The following is a 20263-nucleotide window of genomic DNA, read 5'->3' as shown; positions in this document are numbered from 1 at the left end:
TCATTTATGTAAATACCTTGATTGAAGAAAAAGAAAAAAAAGCCTGCGCCTACTCCGACCTGGAGGTGTGGGGGCCGCGCATGCGCACCGTCGCCACAACTCTCCAGTCCCGTCCAGCAGCAGACATCAACAAGAGAGCGGTTTTACTGATGCGGCTTCATCTCCCGAGTTCTCCTCCTCATCTACTTCCACAACAACACCAAGGTAAACCGTTTCACGGCTCACGTTAAAGGTCGAGCTTTGTAACCATCCCAGGCTTTTATCGAGTTGAAGTACGTTTGTAGACACGCGTTTTCCAAGCGGCGAGTTGGTGTTTCGTTTCCTTGCAGACAAGTCGCCTTTAACCGACTGAAAACGTAGACAAAGTGCAACAAGACAAAGTGGTTTGGAGGATTGTAGTTTTGGTTGTAGATACGGTGCATCTTGGGGAAACAATCGTCTAATCGTGCGGTAAAATAAGCGGTGAACGTGTCCAGTAATGTCCTGGAGGAGTGTGTGTGCGCGCGTGTGTGTGTGGACACGCGTTAGCGCTGCGGCTGCTAAATAAGCAAGTTGGAGGTCTCACGCCCACCCGGAGCCCAGATGCGTCTGAGCATGTGGCCGCTGTCAACAAACAGCGAACACTCACTACTACAGCTCATCACGCCGCAGCACGCTCGATCGAAGGGGTCGGAGAAGCAGTCCGACGTTTTGAGATCACACAAACAGCCACTTTGGCGGCGGCTAACTTGGTGCACATGTCCAGTCTGTGGCCGTGTCGCGGCTCCGGAGTAACAAAGAGTAAAGATCAAATTACACGCTGGTGGAAAATCGCCTTTCCCTGCGCGCGGGAGAGACTTGAACAACGTGGATGCACTCTGTCTGTGGACATGGATGACTGGTGGAAACGGTGAAATACAAAGTCGTGCAGCGGTGCGCCAGAGGACGCCGTGATAAAATGGGTGCGCAGTGAGCAGGTCGTGTGGCGAGCCATGCTTCCCGCTGCTGGAGTGGGCGGTGACACTGGGGAGACTCACACTTTCTCTCGATAAAAAGCTGCTGCAAACACTCTTTTGTTCGGCTAAAGTGACTGGAGTTGTTTTTAAGACATACTCTGGTTGCTTTTAGGTGGCTTTTTTGCAGTTTTCGATCTGGTATAAGCGGTTTTTTTGCTAGCAAATCGCATCACACCTCCTCCACTGCCTCCGCCTTTGAAGTGTGTTGCCATGTTGAGTTGCGTCACGTACTGTATTCTGCTGCAGAGATCGTCTCGTGGCGACAGAGGACGAACTCTGAGTCAAAAATAGATCAACGCGAGTTTACTTTTTTTTTTTTAAATGACAAATCTTTTCATTGAAATAAGGACACCGTGGTTAAAGGACTGTTCTTTTTCTTTACACTAGCAGATCATAAAGGTGAAAGATTATTATTGTATGGGCAGTTCAAAGTTCTACATTCTTGAAATGATGTCAGTCTATTTGTATGCATTCTTAGTTGTTATGATATCACAGCCATGCCTCCTGCATCAAATATGAGTGGTGCGGTCAGTCGATAAAAAAAAAAAATCGAATTAATTACAGAATTTTGTAATTTATTAAACGAATTAATCACATTTTTATGTCATATCTGCTAAAGGTCTCCTGATAAAGAATTTGAGTCCTAGGATATTAAGAAATTGTAGTGCATGACTAATCAATTGAATACAGTAAGAAGAGAAGATTTGAAATCCAATTTTTTATTGGTGAACTGTGCTTCATGAATGAAATCCAAAAGTAAAGGTCAAGCACATCCGCAAACCAGTTAGGCCAGGTGCATTATTCAAAAATGCAAAACAAATACAGCAAAACAGTTAAATAAATAAAATAAAGCTGTCTTCAAAAATGTAATACAAATACAGCGATTCAGTTAAATAAATAAAATAAGGCTGTTTTCAAAAAAGCATTACAAATACAGCGATTCAGTTAAATATATAAAATTCTGAAATAAAATAAATAATAAATCATAAAATAAAGGCTGTCTCAAATAGGCACTTAAACTCAATATTGCAATTGAAGAATGAATAATAGAAGTATAACACGCCTCTAAATGAGGCAAAAATGAAGAACCGTTGATACTCATAATTAATTGCGTTACATTTTTTAACGCGTTAAATTGCGGCGTAATTAATCGAATTAACATAAAATAACATTAACATTAAAATAACAGCACTAAATATTAGACAAGCTGTCGCTGTGATTTCAATACTACATCATAATAAATATTACAATAACGTCTGTATTTTTGATTATTTGTTTTATTGTAGTTTTAAAATTGTATCATTTCTGTTTCAGTAATTTTTCTGTGCTTATGGATGATGTGATTTTATTATTATTATTATTATTTATTTATTTTTTTAAACGAAACTACTTAGTGGCGCGGATTATACTCCCCAAATTTCAATTATTATTTGAGCTCGTACACAAATGCACGGTCAAACCCAATCAGTCCAACAGGATCAATGCTATTTTAAATAATAATACTCTACTTTCAATCCTGCGTTCAGGCGAAACGTCTCTACAATAGCAGTCCGAGTGAGTGCTCTGCGTTTTCCCCCTGCTGTGTCGGCTCTCTGTGGCACCGCACTGTCAGAAGACCCCGAGGATTGATGGCAAAAAAAACCCAGTCTGGGGGGCGCGGCTCGCAGTTTTTGCCGCAGTTCGGCTCCACATGTGCTGTGTGCTGATCACATTTTGCCTAGCAACATACACCGTAGTTCCTCTGCTCAAAGCGTATCGCATGGCCGAAAAAGCACTTTGCCGTAGACTTTCAGATGAAAACGTGCTTTTCCTGAAAACGGCCGCGTGCAGTCCGCCGCAACTCCCGCAGACCCTCCACGCTCTCCGCTGCGCCACATATGAGTGGGATGCGTTTGAGCGTGGATCGTGTGAGCGCAGCAGCGTGGCGACATGATCTGTCTGACACGCTGTCTGTTGACCTACTTCCACTCATGTGGGTCACAGACAGACATGTTTCAACCAAAAATCTCCCCGACCCAATGTTTTGATCGCGCCGAAGCACCCCGTGTTTTGTGAGTCTGAAGCGGTTCAATAAAACCCAGTTGTCGCGCGCGTATATGTAGGTCAGATGGCGAGCACGCACGAGACTGATTGTTGCTGTTTTCCACGCAGATGTTTGGCTTCCACAAGCCGAAAATGTACAGGAGTTTGGATGGATGCTGCATCTGCCGCGCAAAGTCGTCCAGCTCTCGGTTCACTGACAGTAAACGCTACGAAAAAGACTTCCGCAGCTGTTTTGGGTGAGAAAGAGAGGAAGACGCGGAGACCACTTTGAACACGTTTGTGAAATTGTTGTTGAAAAATTGTTTCCGCGTCATGTGTTGCAGTCTGAGTGAAACACGGTCTGGAGACATCTGCAACGCCTGCGTTCTGCTGGTGAAGAGGTGGAAAAAACTACCAGTGGGAACCAAGAAGAATTGGAACCATGTATGTGTACATCTAATAACGCTGTCTAATGCTACTGGAATCATCTTAAGTTAAAATAAATGTGAAAACTGTTTGCATTGGTCAGTTAAGCAGGAGACTAGTAAACAAATCAGATCTCCTCTGATTTATAAAACAACAGTAACAACTCAGTCTGGAATATAGAACGCAAAAAGGGACTCAGTGGCAGAGATTCATCTGAATTCTTTGCTGTAGGTGGTGGATGCCAGGGGAGGTCCCAGTCTGAAGATCACCTCTAGACCCAAGAAGCTAAAGACCATCTCCAAGAAGGCCCGTCCAAGCCAGATCAGCCGCCTGCAGAGGGAGCTGAAGAGAATTAGTAAGCTCTTTACACATTCTGATCAGTCGCATTCACTGGATTTGTAACCTTCCATCTCGGCTCTCCAGACTCTGACGCCCACAGCACCACCTCCAGTGCGTCTCCAGCTCAGTCGCCCAGCTACAGCAACCTGTCCGATGACGGTTCTGACACAGAGCTCAGCCGTGGATCCAGCCGCACACCCGTCTTCTCCTTTCTGGACCTCACCTACTGGAAGAGGTTGGTATTCGCTTTCCCATTCCCTCCGGACACAACACTGTTTGGGTTTAAACATGGGACTTGAACACCATCAAAACTCTGAATTCACATGTCAGTAATATGTTTTTCAAAGCAGCAAACTGTAACTGTCACCACAGTAGTGGAAACACCTCATGAATTTTCCTGCAGAATGATGATGATCCTGATGTTGAACTCTTATGTCTCTGCCTTCTCCAGGCAGAAAGTTTGCTGTGGAATCATCTATAAAGGCCGTTTTGGGGAGGTGCTCATTGACCCACACTTATTCAAACCCTGCTGCCGTAAGAAGCAACAGCAGCAGCAGCAGCAGGAGCAACAGCAGCAACAGCAGCACGAGGACGACGAAGACGAGGAGGACGAAGACGAGGAAGAAGACGCGGAGGAGAACCAGGAGAAGATCCAGGAGACGGCCGAGCAGACGTCCACTTACATGCCGCAGGCCGAGACTCCCCAACTTTGTGTTACCATGACAACAGGTGCGAGCAGAGTGATGGCGGAGGAGGAGGTGTGGTGAAGTCTTTCCTGAATCTGTTTACTCTACGGCACTTAAAAAAAAACAGATGTTGCCTCTTATGGCCTTCAATCATGAAGAAGTTTGGGATGATGCTGGAAGTGTTTTTTTTTTTTTGTTCCTATTTCTCACATGGCAGCATTATAAGGTCTTCTGCTATATTCAGTACTCAAGGGGTCTCTTTGTTAAGGCTGCTAAATCTTTTCAATGTCAGTTTAGCTGTTCACTATTGATCATGCTAGTACAACTGACTCTAAATATGACACTAATACACAATAGTTATTTAATTTAAATAATTACATTAAAATAAAGGAGCATATGATAAAATAACTATGCATTAAAATGCATTTAAGTTGCGTTTTATTGCCTATTTTATTTTGAATTTTGGTAACTTCAATCAGTAGCAATACATGGATATAGCTTTTTTTTTCCTACAAATTCAAAGCTACGACTGGTGCTATAAACCTTTACAAAGGGGCCCTATGTGTTACAAATACTCTTACTGTTTAGATGTTTAGATGGAGGACCATCAGCTGTAATAATTTTGGTTGAATGCTGGAATAATATGCTGGAGTTATTTAAATTTACAACACTTAAACATCTGCACTGACACAAAACAAGGTGCTACGCAATAACTTCACGTTTTCACAGGTAAAACATCAACATGGTGGATTTTATTTAAGAATATAATATCACTATTACTCTAATACTATATAGCGCTTCTGTTTTGAGGGTATTTATGTCTGAATCTGGGGAGAGAATGAAGCTCTGCAGCGACAGAGTACAAGAGCTCCTGTGTTTTAGTTTGTGTTCGTAGACCGATGTTGCATCTGTGTGTGTGTGTATATATATAAATGGATCCCCTTCTTAAAAAGGCCTATTCACAGCTTCAACAGCAAATACACCAGCCTTAATAATGTGTTACAGACAGCGCTAGTGTTAATTCTGGATTTGGAAATAAGGGATAAAAAGGGACGGTAGCTCTATTCATTGTGGCCTCAGCGACACGTAGTGCATTTTTCGCATGAATGGCAAGTCCACTCATCCAATAAAAAGTGATCTGATGCATGGGTCTTACTAAATTGCATGGCCTTATACAAACTGTTAAATTGTACTTTTATTTTTTTGGATCCGTTTTTTTAGGAGCTTTTAACTTATTTTTATATGTAAAAATAAAAAGAATAAAAATGTCTTTGCATATTAATACCACAAAATATGACAGTGAAACATACAATCGGTCTATGGTCACTCAGCAATATTGACATCAGTAATAATCATCACTCCCGGTCAGTATATAGTAAAAACAAATCTTTATACTTGCTTAAATGATACGCCAATGCCTCTTATATACCACAAATGTGTTGTGATATATAGTCTATCATGATTTTATTATCAAACGAACGCCAAAGCACATTGAAATTCACCTGATATCATGCGCTCAGTGCAAGTTTCTGCTTGTCCCAGGTTTGTTTGTCGCAAGCAACACTTATATTCATTTGTGTCTTGTTGTTTTCGGGTCCAATGGGTGCGTTATGTACATAGTGGGGTGGGCGAGTCACTTGGCTCTAATGTGGGTTCCATTATTTATTTAATTCATATTTATTTGTATCACTGCGCCCCTGCTTAGAAATGTAACACTATGAATCCTCTCCGTCTGAAGTCAAAGCAGGTTCCGTGCGTCAGAAATCAACTTTGAATCATTGGTTGTCAATATTTGTGAAGTGCTGTTAAATATTTATTTATTCATTCATCACTTGAGTTGTGTGCAGCCTAACTTATTCTCTGCCGTTGTTTTTAGAATTGTAGACTGAAATGACTGATGATTGCAACCAACTGTACCTTCTTCTCTTTCCGCCGGTAGCGTAGATCTTTTCCAAGACTCGTAGGAAACCAAACTGTAGACTTGCATGAAACGTCGCTATGCATTTACTTTGCTTACCAGTTAGACAAAGCTGTTTTTGTATTTTTTATACATCATGTACATTTTTTTTTTACTGTTCCATTAATAAAAGTACTTTTGTGAATTTTACATTTGTCTTCAGTGTGTGATATCTACTGTTTGTGAGTTGAGAAAAATGAAACTATAATCTATTTGGGTCAGAAAATTTAACAATAACTGTCAAAGGAAACCGAACAGAAAAAATAAAAAAACATGCTAGTACAGGGGATGAATTTATGGAAGAGGATTAGGGCCAGTGATTTTCACTTTAAAGGGAGAATTCTGACTTTAATCTCTGAACTGTATATACATATTTTTGCACTGGTTATAAATGATAACACCTTTAACTGAAGTTGCATCAGTCTTATTTATTATATATATATGTATGTATGTATATATATATATATATATATATATATATATATATATATATATATATATATATATACATCAAAATGCCTGACTATGGAATGGTATTACAGGTGTGATACATTTTTTCTATGCATCAATATGATGCTGCAAACATGACTCTTCTACGTGTTACGTTTATATCTGTGATATTCAATAAAATATTCATGTATTGCATCATTGAATGTCCTTTATTAAGGACACTCATGCCCGAGGACTGCAGATGTAGATTACATAACCAATCTCGGTCATACACCATCCCTGAAGAACCCTCCCATAAATAATTAAACTCACTACACCACCTCTTGTTCAAAGAGTTTGGAAATAATCAGAAAGAGTTACTTCCCCAAATGCTAAACAATATACATCAGTAGTTGACCTCTAATTATTGTAATAATATAATAATAATAATATCTGTGGTGATTATAATCTTAAATTTGAATGGTCCTTCTTATTAATGTGTGGTCCGTGTCATAGATATAAATGTTATACATTGTACTAGTCAAAATGATGTTATGTTATTCTGTTCACTTTCAGTTACTGACTAACACTTTGTTATTAATACATACTCATGATCATATTAATGTTTCTTACATACGATGTAAATAACTACAGTTTATTAATATCCACCTTACAGAAATGCTTTGAAAGAAATTAGTTTAATTCAGCTTTTGTTGTTATGTTAGTATTTCACCAACAGATGCGTTAAATCGTTTTACGCAGAAAAAAGGGGAGGGCATATTTAAAAAAATAATAATAATCACATGACCGGAAGTTGTGATCACATGACTAGAAGTCAACTCAAAGGCGTATGTGCTGTATTTTCCTTCATTTCCCGGTGTTGTCAGGAGATATTTGTGTGGCAGTAGTTGCATTTTTTCACGAACCTGTTTGGTGTCCTTCCGAGAACCTTCTGACTGCAGACTGTGGTGAGTTATGTGCGTATATTTCCTTCCATTGTTTTGAAAGCGCACGGGAGCGATGGGTTGCTAATCGTGGACGAAGTAAATAATGCAACTGTTTTCTGATTCCTCCCTCTTTGTGTTCTAATATGTAGATTTTTAGTTGCTTAATAAAGCCTTGTGTAATGGAATCTTTTATACAATCCGTTACCAACCAACATGTCTTGCCGAAAATGTCCGAGATGCAGATATGGATCTCAGCTAGTGACAGCTAACAGTTTTATTTTACTTTTGATCAGATGTGAATGTAAAGGAGACGACCAGTGCATCAGGACACTTTGAACAGTAGTAGATCTGATCGCTTTGAGTAAATGTCTTTAGATTGTGTTCTGAACAACCTCATCTTTACAGCCCATCTAGCGCATCATCATGGTGGAGCCCACTGCCTCGGGTGTGTTCTGTAACCGCATGCTGAGCATGGTCAACTCTGAAGACGTCAATGCCATCATCCAGGCGCAGAGACACATGTGAGGAGCTATTTATCACCCTTCATATGAAGTTGCTACTCAAACATGAAGTGACCACTAAGTAGTTTTTAGATTACTTTCTTGGGTCAAAGATCTTGCTTTGTTTTTGAGGTATAATTTAGGTATAATTCAGATTCATATAGAAGAATGATATACAGAAGAAAATCAACATCATTGTAACAATCAATGCAAATGCTTTTATTTGACTCAGATTTCATTTGTGGGATGCACGCGCTAAAGGTGTTGGTTAATAGTCCAGGTCCAAATGATGGTGTGTGTCTTCAACATACTGTGCAAAGTGCATAATTCATACTGGCAGCTTCCTGTCTGCAGCAGAATTGATGCTGTTGTGTTTCCTATTATAATATACATGTTTAAATCTGACTGTCAAACTGGTGAATCAATGTACGCAGTGGTGTGTGATCCTCTTGTCCAAGCACAGTGAGGATGCAGAAGCGCTAGTAAAAAACGTTCTGTGAAACTCTGAACATTGCCAGATGACAGACTGTGTTTTCATTCTTCTGCCAGGCTGGATCGTTTTGAGAAAACAAACGAAATGCTCATCAATTTCAACGGACTGTCAAACGTGCGATTGCAGCAAATGAACGAGCGTTTCCTGCTCCACACCCGCACCCTTGTTGAGATGAAGAAAGACCTGGACAGCATATTCAGGAGGATCAGGTACTGCACCATTATGAGTGGTAAAAAAAAAGACACGTCGACGCCACCAAAACCTTCTGTCTTATGTCTCCCCAGAACACTGAAAGGGAAGATTGGTAAACAGTACCCTGATGCCTTCAGCAGTAAGTATTTTTGTGAGGTTTCTGATGTCAACCATCAGAAAGATTTTGCTGGACTTAAAGTTTGCTTTTAATTTTGGCAGACATCCATGAGTCACCCATCCTGGAGGATGATGATGATGAGTTTGACCTAGTTCCTCCTAGTATTGCTACGACTACAACAACAGTCACTTCAGAGCAGAGTACGGAATCTTGTGATACGAGTCCAGATGTGGTCTCACCTGCCGTGAGCAGATGCTCCGATGAACTGTCTCAGGAGCCTGTGGACACACCCACCTCAGACGCTGCGGACACAGCTGTCCTGCAGGATGAGGGCCCTGACTCTGTTTGTGCGGAGTAAGCTTTTTTTGAATGGGTCTGAAGTGTGTTGTCACGTTTTGGATTTTATTGATTTCTCTATGAATACGACGAGTACGAGTGATGTTACCTGGGACAGGATTCAGAATCTTTGTTGGCAGTCGGTATGTTGTGAGCATAAATGGATGCAATGTTTTGACACCTAGTGTGTAGCCCAAAGTTACTGTCAGCAGTGATTTGCACGCATTTACAAAGTAGTGACCCTTGCTGCACTCTGGACGGTTCGTCACTATTCGCCTGGAATGAGTGTTATGCCATTCTGAGGTTGAAGCATCGATGTTTCTTTTAATTTGATCCTCAGTGTGAGGGGTTTTGTTTTACTGGTGAAATACAATAAGGCTATTTCTTTTAATATGTGTTTGTTTTACATGTGGAAATATTGCAGGATTCAACATCCTGATCATAAATAAACGTTTTTGTAATAAACAAAAAGAAACGCCATGGACTTGTTTGAACAGTCTCTGCTCAAAATGTCAGAAAATATTTTCAAGGACAGTTACTGAGCTTCATCGGAGCTTCATCTCTCTCTTATTGAACTAGGAAGGAGAAAGTAATTAAAAGGATAGAAAGAAGAATGAATACTTGTCAGAGGTCACTTGTGACCCATGCCAGTCATCTGTATCATGGTGCCCTTTCAGGTAAGAAACAAAAGCCAAGTGCCATTACTTGTAACTGTGTGTTTACACAGGCAATATATGTGTTTTAATATTTCAATTCATTCTCACAGTTGTACCCATCATACACTCCTTGAGCAGGATGCACATTCTCATGTTGTTTTGACTGCACATTTCAATAAATAAATCCATAAAATAGTAAATTATTGTTGAATTTTGACTCCACACAAACTGCTGTATGACGCGATGTTGCTGTACCGTTGTTGACCACAGGGAGGCGCTCGTTAAAAATGTTCACTGTTTTTGTCCCGACGAGGGGTCAAAGTTCACCGATGTGTACGTCATACACAAAACAGGAGACGGGTCGTGTATGACGTTCAAATGTTCTGCCTGGAAATAAAACCCGAACACGGAGGCAGAAATTAAATGTAGGCGTAGGTACTTGGCGGCGGTTTTTTTCTAATGCTTTTTAAAGGTTTTTGCAAACGGTGGAAACAAAGTTGAACGAAGCTTTGGGTTGAACGAGAGCAATTGTGCTGCAGTTATGAGGCGGCTGACTAAAAAGAAAGCTCTGACTCTGGTCAAAGAACTGGACGCTTTTCCAAAAGTTCCGGAGAGTTACGTGGAGTCCACGGCCACCGGCGGGACAGGTTAGTCCTCGATGTGCATTCCCAGCTTACGGAAGTTGACGGCTCAGTCTCAGGGAAAAAATGTTTCGCATAGAAATTATTTTTTGACGTTACGTTTTAAACATATAGTCAAATGAATGGTGCGTTATTCTGTTGAAATACGGTATGTGCTTCTTTTATACGTTTATTTATTATGTATTTGACTCTTTATATATATCTCTATTTGTCTTCAGTGTCGCAGGAAAATCAGTTTATTAAATAGTAATTGAAATGTCTTAATGAAAACAAAAAAAGTCTCGTAAGAGACTGGTAAATACAATTATTCGTTTACTATTTTTTCCGTGGCAGTGACTGAGTCTGCCTCCAGAGATGAAGGGCAACTGAAATAAAGGAGGCGATGAAGGGATGGTACCCACGGTGGTTTGGGTGGTGTTAACTGACAGGCGTGAGACACTGGCCAGAGTGGAAGGAGCTTCATGTGCCAGTAGCGAGACCTGCTGTGGTGAGAGGGACAAAAAGACAAGCAGCAGACAGAAAGGTGGCAGTTCCACACATTCTTATTAGCTTCAAAGGACAGTAACTATGTCCATCATCTATGTGGCAACCCGGGGAAAGGAATGGAAAAAGTGAAGTTGATCAAGAGTAAAGCCAGTCAGCAAGTTTGCAGAAGTGGGATCAGAAATTCACAAAATCTGGGTAAAAACTATATCAGACCTTACTGTCTCACAGCTGTTTATATATATGCATGTTTTACTTACATTGTTATTCACCATGATTTGCCCATTTGTGTTTAGCTAATGTTTAATGTTTTGATGGCTGATAAGACTAATACGTCTCTTCAAATTTTTTAAACAAATGTAAACACTAATGTGTGGCGATTATGTTTTCTATTCAAGCTGTCGGTGACGATCACAAGCAGTTACCAAATCCAGAGAACAGTTTTCTTTCATCTCTCCGCTGACTGTCTCGTATTGACCACTCTCTAGTGTCTCTGGTTGCTTTCACCCTCATCGCTGTTCTGGCCTTCCTGGAGTTCTTTGTCTACAGAGCGACGTGGATGAAGTATGAATATGAGGTGGACAAAGACTTTTCCAGGTAAAAGGACACATCATGGTTTTTTATTTTCATTTTCTTCTTCTTATTTTTTGATGATGCGTATTTTTTTATCTGAACACTATGTGCACTTCTTTGCAGTAAAATGAGAATAAATATCGACATCACCGTGGCCATGAAATGTCAATGTGAGTGGCTTATTTAAAGCATTAAAGGTGATGAGTTCTCTTCACACAGTGTCGGTTTGTCTGCAGATATTGGTGCTGATGTTCTGGATCTTGCAGAAACCATGATCGCGTCTGATGGCCTGAAATATGAACCAGTAAAATACTTGTGTTTGTACTGAGGTGGATGTGTCGCCGTGCTGATTCTGCTTGTTTCTTTAGGTTAACTTCGAGCTTTCACCGGAACAAAGACTATGGCACAGGTGTGTTCGTTCGTTGTTTGAGCAAATATAATTGTATGATATATTGCCTGAACAAATTATACCACCACCACGATCATCATCATCATCATCGTGTGTTCTTCTTCACCCACCTGCCAGGACACTCCTGCACATCCAGGACCGTCTGCGGGTGGAGCACGCGCTGCAGGACGTGTTCTTCAAAGCTGCCATAAAAGGACAAGCTCCTATTCCATCTCAGCGGTGATGAATCGCCATATCAGTTTGGATCACATGACTGTGCAAGTGCTGACACAGGTGTCTGCCTCCTCCAGTGACGACGGCATGTCTGACCTCACCTCCTGCAGGATACATGGACACCTGTATGTGAACAAGGTGGCGGGAAACTTCCACATCACGGTGGGAAAGTACGTGTTCAGGTTTCCTGAAGCTGGCTGTGTGCGTGTGTTGAGTTTTCTGTCCGTGCTCACACAGGTCCATCCCCCACCCTCGAGGACACGCACATCTCGCCGCCCTCATAAGCCATGACTGTGAGTTCACGCACGCCGCCGTGTCACGTGCCTCTATAGGAGCGTCTTCATGTCGCCATTTTGTCCGGCAGCTTTCAACTTTTCTCATCGGATCGACCATTTGTCATTCGGAGAGGCGATACCCGGCATCATCAGCACCCTGGACGGCACCGAGAAAATCTCTTCCGATGGTGAGTTCTGATGCTTCCGTCGTCCTGTGAACGCCACTCCTAACATAGTCTTCCTCTCCAGCGAACCACATGTTCCAGTACTTCATCACCATCGTCCCCACAAAACTCAACACCTACAAGGTCTCCGCAGACACACATCAGTACTCCGTCACCGAGCGGGTAGGTCCCGCCGTCTCTCCGCACTACAGGTCACTTGGGTTCTGAAGAGCATGTCCTGCCTGCAGGAACGTGCCATTAACCACGCTGCCGGCAGCCACGGAGTCTCCGGCATCTTCATGAAGTACGACATCAGCTCACTGATGGTGAAAGTCACTGAGCAGCACATGCCTCTCTGGCAGTTTCTGGTGCGACTGTGTGGCATCATCGGAGGCATCTTCTCCACCACAGGTGGGACACTCACACTGGGATGGACTTTAATCTGTGAAACCCAAGGGGGAGGTCAGTAAAGCGGGTGCGATCCTAATGGATCCACTGTGGTATTGTCGTGACTGAACTCACGCAGCAGAAGCTTAACTATCTTGAAAAGAACCCAGGGTTGTTTTTGAACATGAATTTTCAGTGTCAGGACTCTCCCACATTATTATTCCCATCAAACATTGATGATGTGTGTGGACCTCATTTCATGACCAGTTTGTTTTCGCTCCCCACTGTCAGATTTTAGACAAGAAAACTGCAACTAACTGCTAAAAGCGACTCATAAATAAGTTATTAATAGAGTCTGTTCCTAAACTGCATCACGAACCACCATGTTGCCGAGGCCCCGAGTGGATTTATCACAGTGGATCAAGTCCAGAACAGCTTCTTGCTCGCGGCGCAGAGAACTGATTTTCTGAAATGTTTGGGATATTGGATTGTGGATTAATACGGACGTCAAACACTGCTGAACAAAACCACACACTGTTCCACTCGGACAACAGGGATAATCCTCGTGAAAACCAATCGTGTGGAGCTTTTTCTGCTTGTATGACTTTGCCTAAGGCGTGAGACTCAAAACCGTATCGTAAAGTCTTTTATCCAAAGCAACTCTGAAATTTTTTTTTTTTTAAATCCATCACTTTCTTAATGACCCTTGGTTATCATGTATTTGGAGAGAATACACAATTGAATTTCCCCACTGTGGGACTCATAAAGGCCGTCTAATCTCATCTATAAGGTTTAGCATATTAACTTCATATGAAACGATCATACTGAATAATAATGAAACATAGTTAATGTCAAAATAAACCATTGAAATACTATAAAATGCATTAAATTGTCTATTATTATTGCAACATTCTAAATTTATATTGCCTACGGCTCACCACCAGGGGTCACCGCAATTGCAAATGATTTTACTGTGGAAATTTTTAAAACGGAAGAAGACAAAAGGAGTTTGTCAACGACTCGAATATCGCAGTATGAGTCTTAAATAAATACTACTACTAATATTAATAATACAATAATACAATTGTAATAGCACTTGAAGTTAACTTTATTTGTTACTTTAAGCAAAAAGATAACTACCACTACATGTGATTGTTTTACTGGCTGTAGCTACTGTATTATGAAACGTATGGTTCGACACATGACGCTCTGACTAAAGGGAAACTCTGGTGCAGGAATGCTGCACGGCATGGTCGGCTTCCTGGTCGATGTCTTCTGCTGCCGCTTCCAAGTTGGAGCTTACAAGCCACTGACGGTGAGCAAACTCTGTCTTTTGAGAAACTAAAAGTGTTTCTATATGATATGCAGAAGTGGAAAATCCCATGAAGCTCGTATCTCTTATTTTGGATGTGTTCCTGTAAAACACAGTTTTATATGAAGAAGCATATGCCTCCATATGTTACTCATGGATACTTGAAGGCATCATGATGTCTCTGATTTAAGTAACCTTTCCTTGATGTTTTAATAGTCTGTGGATCAACAATCAGAAGAGTTTTGCATATTTAGTTCCTCATTAATTTTTTGTTTAAATTAGGCAGTTTTTACGCATTTGTGACTGTGTTTTCAAATATTAAAACGCAGTTTTGTCGTTTACGCCTCATTTGGCGCCACTTGTCATGAACCCTGCTGAGTTTTTCTTCTAATGTTTTGGTCTGCTGCTGCACTTACAGGAGGATCCCATGAAGACACATGAGCAGAGTGAACCTTCAAGCCCCTGTGAAAACTTGAGCGAGCCGCTAGACATAGGCAGACAGCTGCTGCTAGAGCAGTGAGGCTGGGCTGAAGTGAGTATTTTGAAGGTTTTTAATGCATTCCTGGATGACAAACTTGAGCTCAGGGTCGAGAGGACTGAAGCAGAACAGTTTCAGGATTCTGTCTGTGGAAGCTGCATCAGGAAGATTAACAGGTCGGGTTAAGTTAATTCTTCATTAGCGAGCGCTCGGGCGTGTAAGCGTATCCACGTCAGGATTGTTGAACTCGCCTCCCGTCATTTTGCTACAAACTGGGTCCCTGTCTCACAAATGTGCCTCTGACCAACTGCTGGAAATAAAGTGGGTTTTTGTCCACGCCGACCAAAAGAGCGTGCGGGGTTTTACACCATGTCAAGAGTTTATTTGACAGTATTTCAGAATATCTTTCAGTAAACAAGGTTTTTGTTTTTTAGCAAAATGTAATATATCAGCACTGTTGCATTTCATAAAAATAGTTGTTCACGTCTTTGAAACTACAGTATCAATGATACAGTAAACCATATTTGTAGGAATACAGCTGTACAGGGTGAATAGTACACAATGAACACTACACACGTACACTTGATCTCGATGGGAGTTTTCATCGTGCCGTCCTTTACATGGTCTGATAAAGCAATTTTTTTTTTTATTGTTTACAAAAGTCACTCACAACAGGCGGGGTGGGGACAGCTCTTCTTCCTCCTGTGTGCACGCGTCTGCAGCCCAGTGGCGAGTTTTCACGCGACCGGATTTAGCGACTAGCGTCGCTAACATTACGTCCACGGCTTCGTCTCCGCCCACTGTTTTCCATTTCTGGTCCCGAACTCCATGAGAATGACTGAGCACGTACAAGAAAACATGGATGCACCCAAGCTCAAGAGACGTGGGAAACTGCAAACTTCACTGACTCTCCAAATGGAATCGAAATCCTGTATCGACTTTCTACTTGCGTCATGTGATCCGGGGGGTTGAGACGCCGTCCTCATGAACGCAGTCAAAACAAAGTGGTCCTGCTCCTCTGCTCCATGAAGACATGCTCGGTAATAAAAAGCAAAGTGATGATGACTGATCTGCTGCGCGGCAACCAGTGGGTCGCGCCAGCGGCTACATTTGGTCGCAGGAGACGAGGGCAGTCACTGACACAGAGAAGCTTTAGTGCATCGAGCCGACCGTCGCTGCAAAGAAAAGCGGCTCCACGACAGTTGCTGATATGTGTGTGCGTGTGTGTGTGTCAGGTCAGTTATACTGGTTTTGCATTCAACTCCCAAAGTGAACAGCAACAGCTCTGCATTAGTTTGAGTAAGGCACTCGGCCCCACCGTAACACCGATGCCCCTCTCCCACAGTGATGTGGTACACTTAGCACAGTAAAAGGCATAAACTGGGGGGGAGGGGACAAAACAGGTGAGTTTTTTTTTCTGGTTAAGCGTTAAATGAATACAGAGTAATATATATATTTTTTCCACAATGACAGCGAGGTTGGTAACTCGGAAGTGTTTCTTGCTAAGACAACAGTTCCACTTGTAAAAAATATTTTCCTCCAGCTGTGAAATGAAATCCGCTCTCACACACACACACACAGGTTTATATCCATGCACGGGACCGCTGCCTTGCTCAGAGGTCCCGGGTAACGCAGTCTTATTGATATGTCGTCGAGGCCATGAAGAAAGTGTGTTTATAACAACGACTCAAACACCAGCGTCTGCATCAGAGTGGAACCAATGTACACTATTTTCACATCTTTACAAAGACAGTATATGACATGTGTCCACTTCTGTCCCAAACACTGAGCCGTGCGCTCAAGATGCCGTCCTCGGAGGGAGTGGAGCAAAGGTAAGGTCCACCAAGCTCCGTCAATAACCCTCAGCAGAACATCAGAGAGGGGGAAACGGATGTGAGAGGGTGAGCGTGCGAGCAGCAGTGGAGCCCGTTAAGGTGGTGGGTGCAGTGGTCCTGTGTTTTGCCGTGTGACTCAGAAAGTGTGGTTTCCGATGACAGAGTGAGGGATGCAGATGATCCACAGGCGAAGATTCCTTCTACCTGCTGACCGTGGAGGTCCAGGAGCGCAGGGTGCCGGGGAGTTTATCAGCCCCCGGGATGTTCCAGGGTCCGGGGGAGACGGCTGCGCTCCTCGCAGGGGGGGTCTCTGTTGTGGAAGGGCAGCCGAGGCCACCGGCACGTTGCTCTTCTCTTGGGAGCAGACTCCTGGGCGGTAGTCTCTCCTGGAGGTGACCGTCCCCGCCGCCGCCACCAGCAGACACTCCGTTCACGTCCCAGCGATTGGCCGTCTTCCTCTCACAGCGCGGGGAGCCGCTCTCCCGCAGCATTCTCTCCGCAGACTTACCCAGAACAGGCAGCTTACACAGCTGTCTGTCTCCAGGACCGGGGTCCACCATGACCCCCTGCTGCTGGGTGGACCTGCCACCTTTGGCCCCCTTAAAGGAGCTGTGGTCTGAGAGCTGTGGAGCCTTGTCAGTCATGCACACTGTGGCCTCTAGAGGGAGCTGATGAAAGGAGGAGTCGAGGGCTGAGGCTTGATGGGATGGAGGGAATGCATTTGGGTGGGTGTCAAGGGTCACTTCCTGCAGGGCAGAGTGGATTGTAGAAAAGGAATCCCAGTGGCCGCCACAGTCTGTTGGAGGAGAGGGGAGAGAGGTTGAGGAGGGCGGATGGAAGAAGAGACTCACGTCCCAGCATGCACATGCAGACGCACAGTGGAGAACCTCCGCAGTGAGTGATGCCAGCATGCAAATGTGCCACCAGTACACACCACATTACACTCTCCACTGCACACTGATCAATGTTTTCACTGGAGCCGCTGAAACCGCACTTCTTTGGTGTCGATAAACTCTGCAGCCGTCTGACAGAGGGACGTCGCAGACGTGAAATGTTACCCTGAACGGACGAGACTGTCCAGACCAGTGTTTTTCAACCTTTATCTAGCCACAGCACACTTGGTTCATTGAAAAAATGCAGAGGAACCTCGGCCAAAGTGCACTTGTGCTTAAAGTCCTATAGAAAATCCCTATTCATTAGTGAAAAACTCCAGCTACTGACACTCGGTTGTTATTTTGCCATGATATTTGCAGAAACAAATTGCAGAAAATGTATTTGTTTCAAATGTGTCCAGAAAAAGGTGGGCAACATGGCAAAGTATATCATGATTTATTCATGTATTTACTTTAAATAACTGTTTCGATCTGATCACTTCTCTTTTGCATGATTTTATTGTAGTTTAGAGTTTCCAGTAAAACCCTGAGCATTCTTTGCTTCATAAAAACAATTATTCTTTCTCTCATCACATTTTGGAGCACATTTATTTTGTTGCGTATTTAGTTTTCGCCAACATTTAAACCACACAGCAAACTTTGACAGTGAATGAGTATCAATAAAGTTTAGCCGTTAGCTCTATTAGCGCTGCGGTGCAGGCAGTCTTTGGCGTCGTGGGTCTTACAAGGATCCCTCCCTCCATTGTTTTGTGGTCAAAGTGTGTGGTCAAGTTAGAGGCGCATCAGGTTTAAAACAGCTGGAAGTTGCGCATATGAGCAGCTTCTTCTCTGTGAGTGTGTGGGAAGTGGAGCGCTGGTCTAGTCTACTAGATAACGCAGTAAGGCACCGTGCAATGCTAATATGTGTGGCAGTAATGCTGCAGTATAACTGGGCATAGATAGTTATTATCATAGTAACAATAATAGTACGTAACTGACCAACTGGGGTTTGTGGTCATGCTGCAACATTACATTATTATATCACATGCTGTAGTGTAATTACATTGTGGTAACATGACAACATGTATCCAAGGAACATGTCAGGAGGAGGAGTCGCTATTTTACCAGATACTGATGTGGTGTTGGACACTGTGGTGTAATTCCACGTGTAAATATTTGACTCGTAATGTCGCTACTGTTCAGATGTTAGTGGCACGTGCACAGACTCACAACCACTCTCACTTTCACAGAAGTATGAGGAGAGACAGAGACATGCAGTTTTCACGAACCGTGTCTTTAGAGTGGCCCATTAGGAAGAAATAGGGGGAGCTTAGTGTGTCACCTTTCATGCACATGGAGAGGTTGGAAGGTACCATTCCTGAGGGAAGGCAAGTAAAGAGCCTATACCATCATTACACTTCGGGAGAGGACGTTGACAGAAAACTTGAGCAGATGAAGCCAGTGTCAGAAGTAAATGCAGAGAGATTAATACAGTTAATGAGTTAATGAGAGAGACACAGGAGTGCGGGAGAGCGTGGCAGAACCCACCGTACTCGGGCACCTGGCCCGTTCCTCTTTTCAGAAGCAGCCTGACCCGCCGCCCGCCCGCCTTGATGAGTTCAATGGCCCGGGCATGAGTCATCTCCCGAGTGCTGTCCCCATTGATCTCTATGATCTGATCGCCCACCTGCGCCACACACACACACACAGGTCAGTTTCCTGTCGGCTCATATTTGCTCATGAACAAAAGTTGACTCTCCTCAGGAGGAGACTCACTCAAGTCATCGCCACTCTAAACTGAAACGACCTTTTCTTCAGGGTTCACGAAGGAGAATAAAGCAGTTAAAGAACAGCCGTTTCTGCTCCTCCGGGACTCATTTCTTAGTACTCGTTTCAATATATTTAAAGTGTCTGCGGGTTGGAAATTGGAGATGACGGTCCTTTATGGCTTTATTTTCATGAACCCAGAAGATAGACAGAAGAGGGTAGCAGGAACAGTGTGTCCATCTCAGCCGGCTCACCCTCATCCTCCCGTTCCGTACAGCCGGACCGTCCTCTGCCAGCCGTAAGACAAACAGGTCCATCTTGTACTCTCGGCCTCCGCGGATGCTAAAACCAAAACCTTTGGAACTTTTCTCCAGCTCCACTGTGAAGTAGTCGTAGTCCTGTGGGAGATACGAGGTACGTCCATCCAAATGTAACCACGGTTTTAGAGACGTGGGGTCAGAGGTCAGCGCTACAAGTGGTTGTTTTTCTCCGTACCTGTGGCCTGAAGTCTGCAGTGATCCCTAGAGGGAACTGTGCCGCCGCCGCCGCTGCTGCATGTTGTCGGAAGTCCAGCAGGCCGGGCGGGTGTCTGTAGTCCAGCGTCGGGGGCTGTCGATAGTCGGTCACTGGTGGGTGTCTGTAGTCGACGGGTGGTTGCCTGTAATCAGTGAACGGAGGATGACGGAAATCAGGTTTGACATCCTGTCTGGCTTTTACCTCTGACCTGTGAGGAGAGAAGAGCGACAGCGTCAGAGAGA

General features: G+C 43.2%; 4 protein-coding genes across 14 annotated transcripts in view; 3 read left to right on the top strand and 1 right to left on the bottom strand.

The window, feature by feature from the left end:
* Positions 1-93: 93 nt before the first annotated feature.
* LOC128770534 (SIN3-HDAC complex-associated factor-like) lies at positions 94-6572 on the top strand. The gene is made up of 6 exons (XM_053885102.1): positions 94-204; positions 3147-3274; positions 3362-3461; positions 3675-3798; positions 3867-4017; positions 4234-6572. Exons 2-6 carry the CDS (start codon positions 3147-3149, stop codon positions 4547-4549), a joined length of 819 nt encoding a protein of 272 aa, XP_053741077.1. The 5' UTR covers positions 94-204; the 3' UTR covers positions 4550-6572.
* A 1101-nt stretch (positions 6573-7673) lies between these two features.
* kxd1 (KxDL motif containing 1) lies at positions 7674-10268 on the top strand. 3 transcript variants are annotated; one of them, XM_053885103.1, is made up of 5 exons: positions 7674-7822; positions 8207-8322; positions 8851-9003; positions 9079-9125; positions 9206-10268. In XM_053885103.1, exons 2-5 carry the CDS (start codon positions 8225-8227, stop codon positions 9460-9462), a joined length of 555 nt encoding a protein of 184 aa, XP_053741078.1. In that variant the 5' UTR covers positions 7674-7822; positions 8207-8224; the 3' UTR covers positions 9463-10268. The 3 variants fall into 3 exon arrangements, with proteins under 3 accessions (XP_053741078.1, XP_053741079.1, XP_053741080.1); XM_053885104.1 differs by having other exon boundaries at positions 7674-7831; XM_053885105.1 differs by having other exon boundaries at positions 7678-7702.
* A 160-nt stretch (positions 10269-10428) lies between these two features.
* On the top strand, positions 10429-15367 carry LOC128770530 (endoplasmic reticulum-Golgi intermediate compartment protein 2-like). 2 transcript variants are annotated; one of them, XM_053885096.1, is made up of 13 exons: positions 10429-10743; positions 11709-11817; positions 11917-11963; positions 12030-12097; positions 12162-12202; positions 12320-12421; positions 12493-12585; positions 12653-12708; positions 12780-12878; positions 12940-13037; positions 13103-13265; positions 14477-14556; positions 14972-15367. In XM_053885096.1, the coding sequence occupies exons 1-13, from the start codon at positions 10638-10640 to the stop codon at positions 15071-15073; spliced, it is 1164 nt and encodes a 387-aa protein (XP_053741071.1). In that variant the 5' UTR covers positions 10429-10637; the 3' UTR covers positions 15074-15367. The 2 variants fall into 2 exon arrangements, with proteins under 2 accessions (XP_053741071.1, XP_053741072.1); XM_053885097.1 differs by lacking the exon at positions 10429-10743 and adding an exon at positions 10798-11418.
* magi2b (membrane associated guanylate kinase, WW and PDZ domain containing 2b) overlaps positions 15119-20263 on the bottom strand; it is a 79984-nt gene continuing 74839 nt past the window's right edge. For 2 of the 8 annotated variants that reach the window (XM_053885084.1, XM_053885087.1), the window contains 5 exons: positions 20001-20229; positions 19760-19903; positions 19287-19425; positions 19028-19116; positions 17462-17662 (listed from right to left, as the gene is read on the bottom strand). In XM_053885084.1, the coding sequence (XP_053741059.1) occupies positions 17606-17662; positions 19028-19116; positions 19287-19425; positions 19760-19903; positions 20001-20229 (658 nt within the window). In that variant the 3' untranslated portion in view covers positions 17462-17605. Of the gene's footprint in view, positions 17663-19027; positions 19426-19759; positions 19904-20000; positions 20230-20263 lie in introns of all 8 variants that reach the window. The other 6 variants (XM_053885083.1, XM_053885081.1, XM_053885082.1 and 3 more) reach the window with 6 other exon arrangements.

The sequence above is a fragment of the Synchiropus splendidus genome, chromosome 14 (genome assembly GCF_027744825.2).
Source record: "Synchiropus splendidus isolate RoL2022-P1 chromosome 14, RoL_Sspl_1.0, whole genome shotgun sequence".
NCBI classification, from domain to species: domain Eukaryota; kingdom Metazoa; phylum Chordata; class Actinopteri; order Syngnathiformes; family Callionymidae; genus Synchiropus; species Synchiropus splendidus.
This window is presented reverse-complemented; position numbering and strand designations above follow the sequence as displayed.

Bases quoted from the DNA above. Each gene is read 5' to 3' on its own strand.
- kxd1 (XM_053885103.1), top strand. From the start codon at position 8,225: ATGGTGGAGCCCACTGCCTCGGGTGTGTTCTGTAACCGCATGCTGAGC. The intron at 8,323-8,850 runs GTGAGGAGCTAT...TTCTTCTGCCAG, and splicing joins ATCCAGGCGCAGAGACACAT to GCTGGATCGTTTTGAGAAAA. The intron at 9,126-9,205 runs GTAAGTATTTTT...TAATTTTGGCAG, and splicing joins GTACCCTGATGCCTTCAGCA to ACATCCATGAGTCACCCATC.
- LOC128770534 (XM_053885102.1), top strand. From the start codon at position 3,147: ATGTTTGGCTTCCACAAGCCGAAAATGTACAGGAGTTTGGATGGATGC. The intron at 3,275-3,361 runs GTGAGAAAGAGA...CATGTGTTGCAG, and splicing joins GACTTCCGCAGCTGTTTTGG to TCTGAGTGAAACACGGTCTG. The intron at 3,799-3,866 runs GTAAGCTCTTTA...TCGGCTCTCCAG, and splicing joins GAGGGAGCTGAAGAGAATTA to ACTCTGACGCCCACAGCACC.
- LOC128770530 (XM_053885096.1), top strand. From the start codon at position 10,638: ATGAGGCGGCTGACTAAAAAGAAAGCTCTGACTCTGGTCAAAGAACTG. The intron at 12,203-12,319 runs GTGTGTTCGTTC...CCCACCTGCCAG, and splicing joins GAACAAAGACTATGGCACAG to GACACTCCTGCACATCCAGG. The intron at 12,422-12,492 runs GTGATGAATCGC...TGCCTCCTCCAG, and splicing joins GCTCCTATTCCATCTCAGCG to TGACGACGGCATGTCTGACC.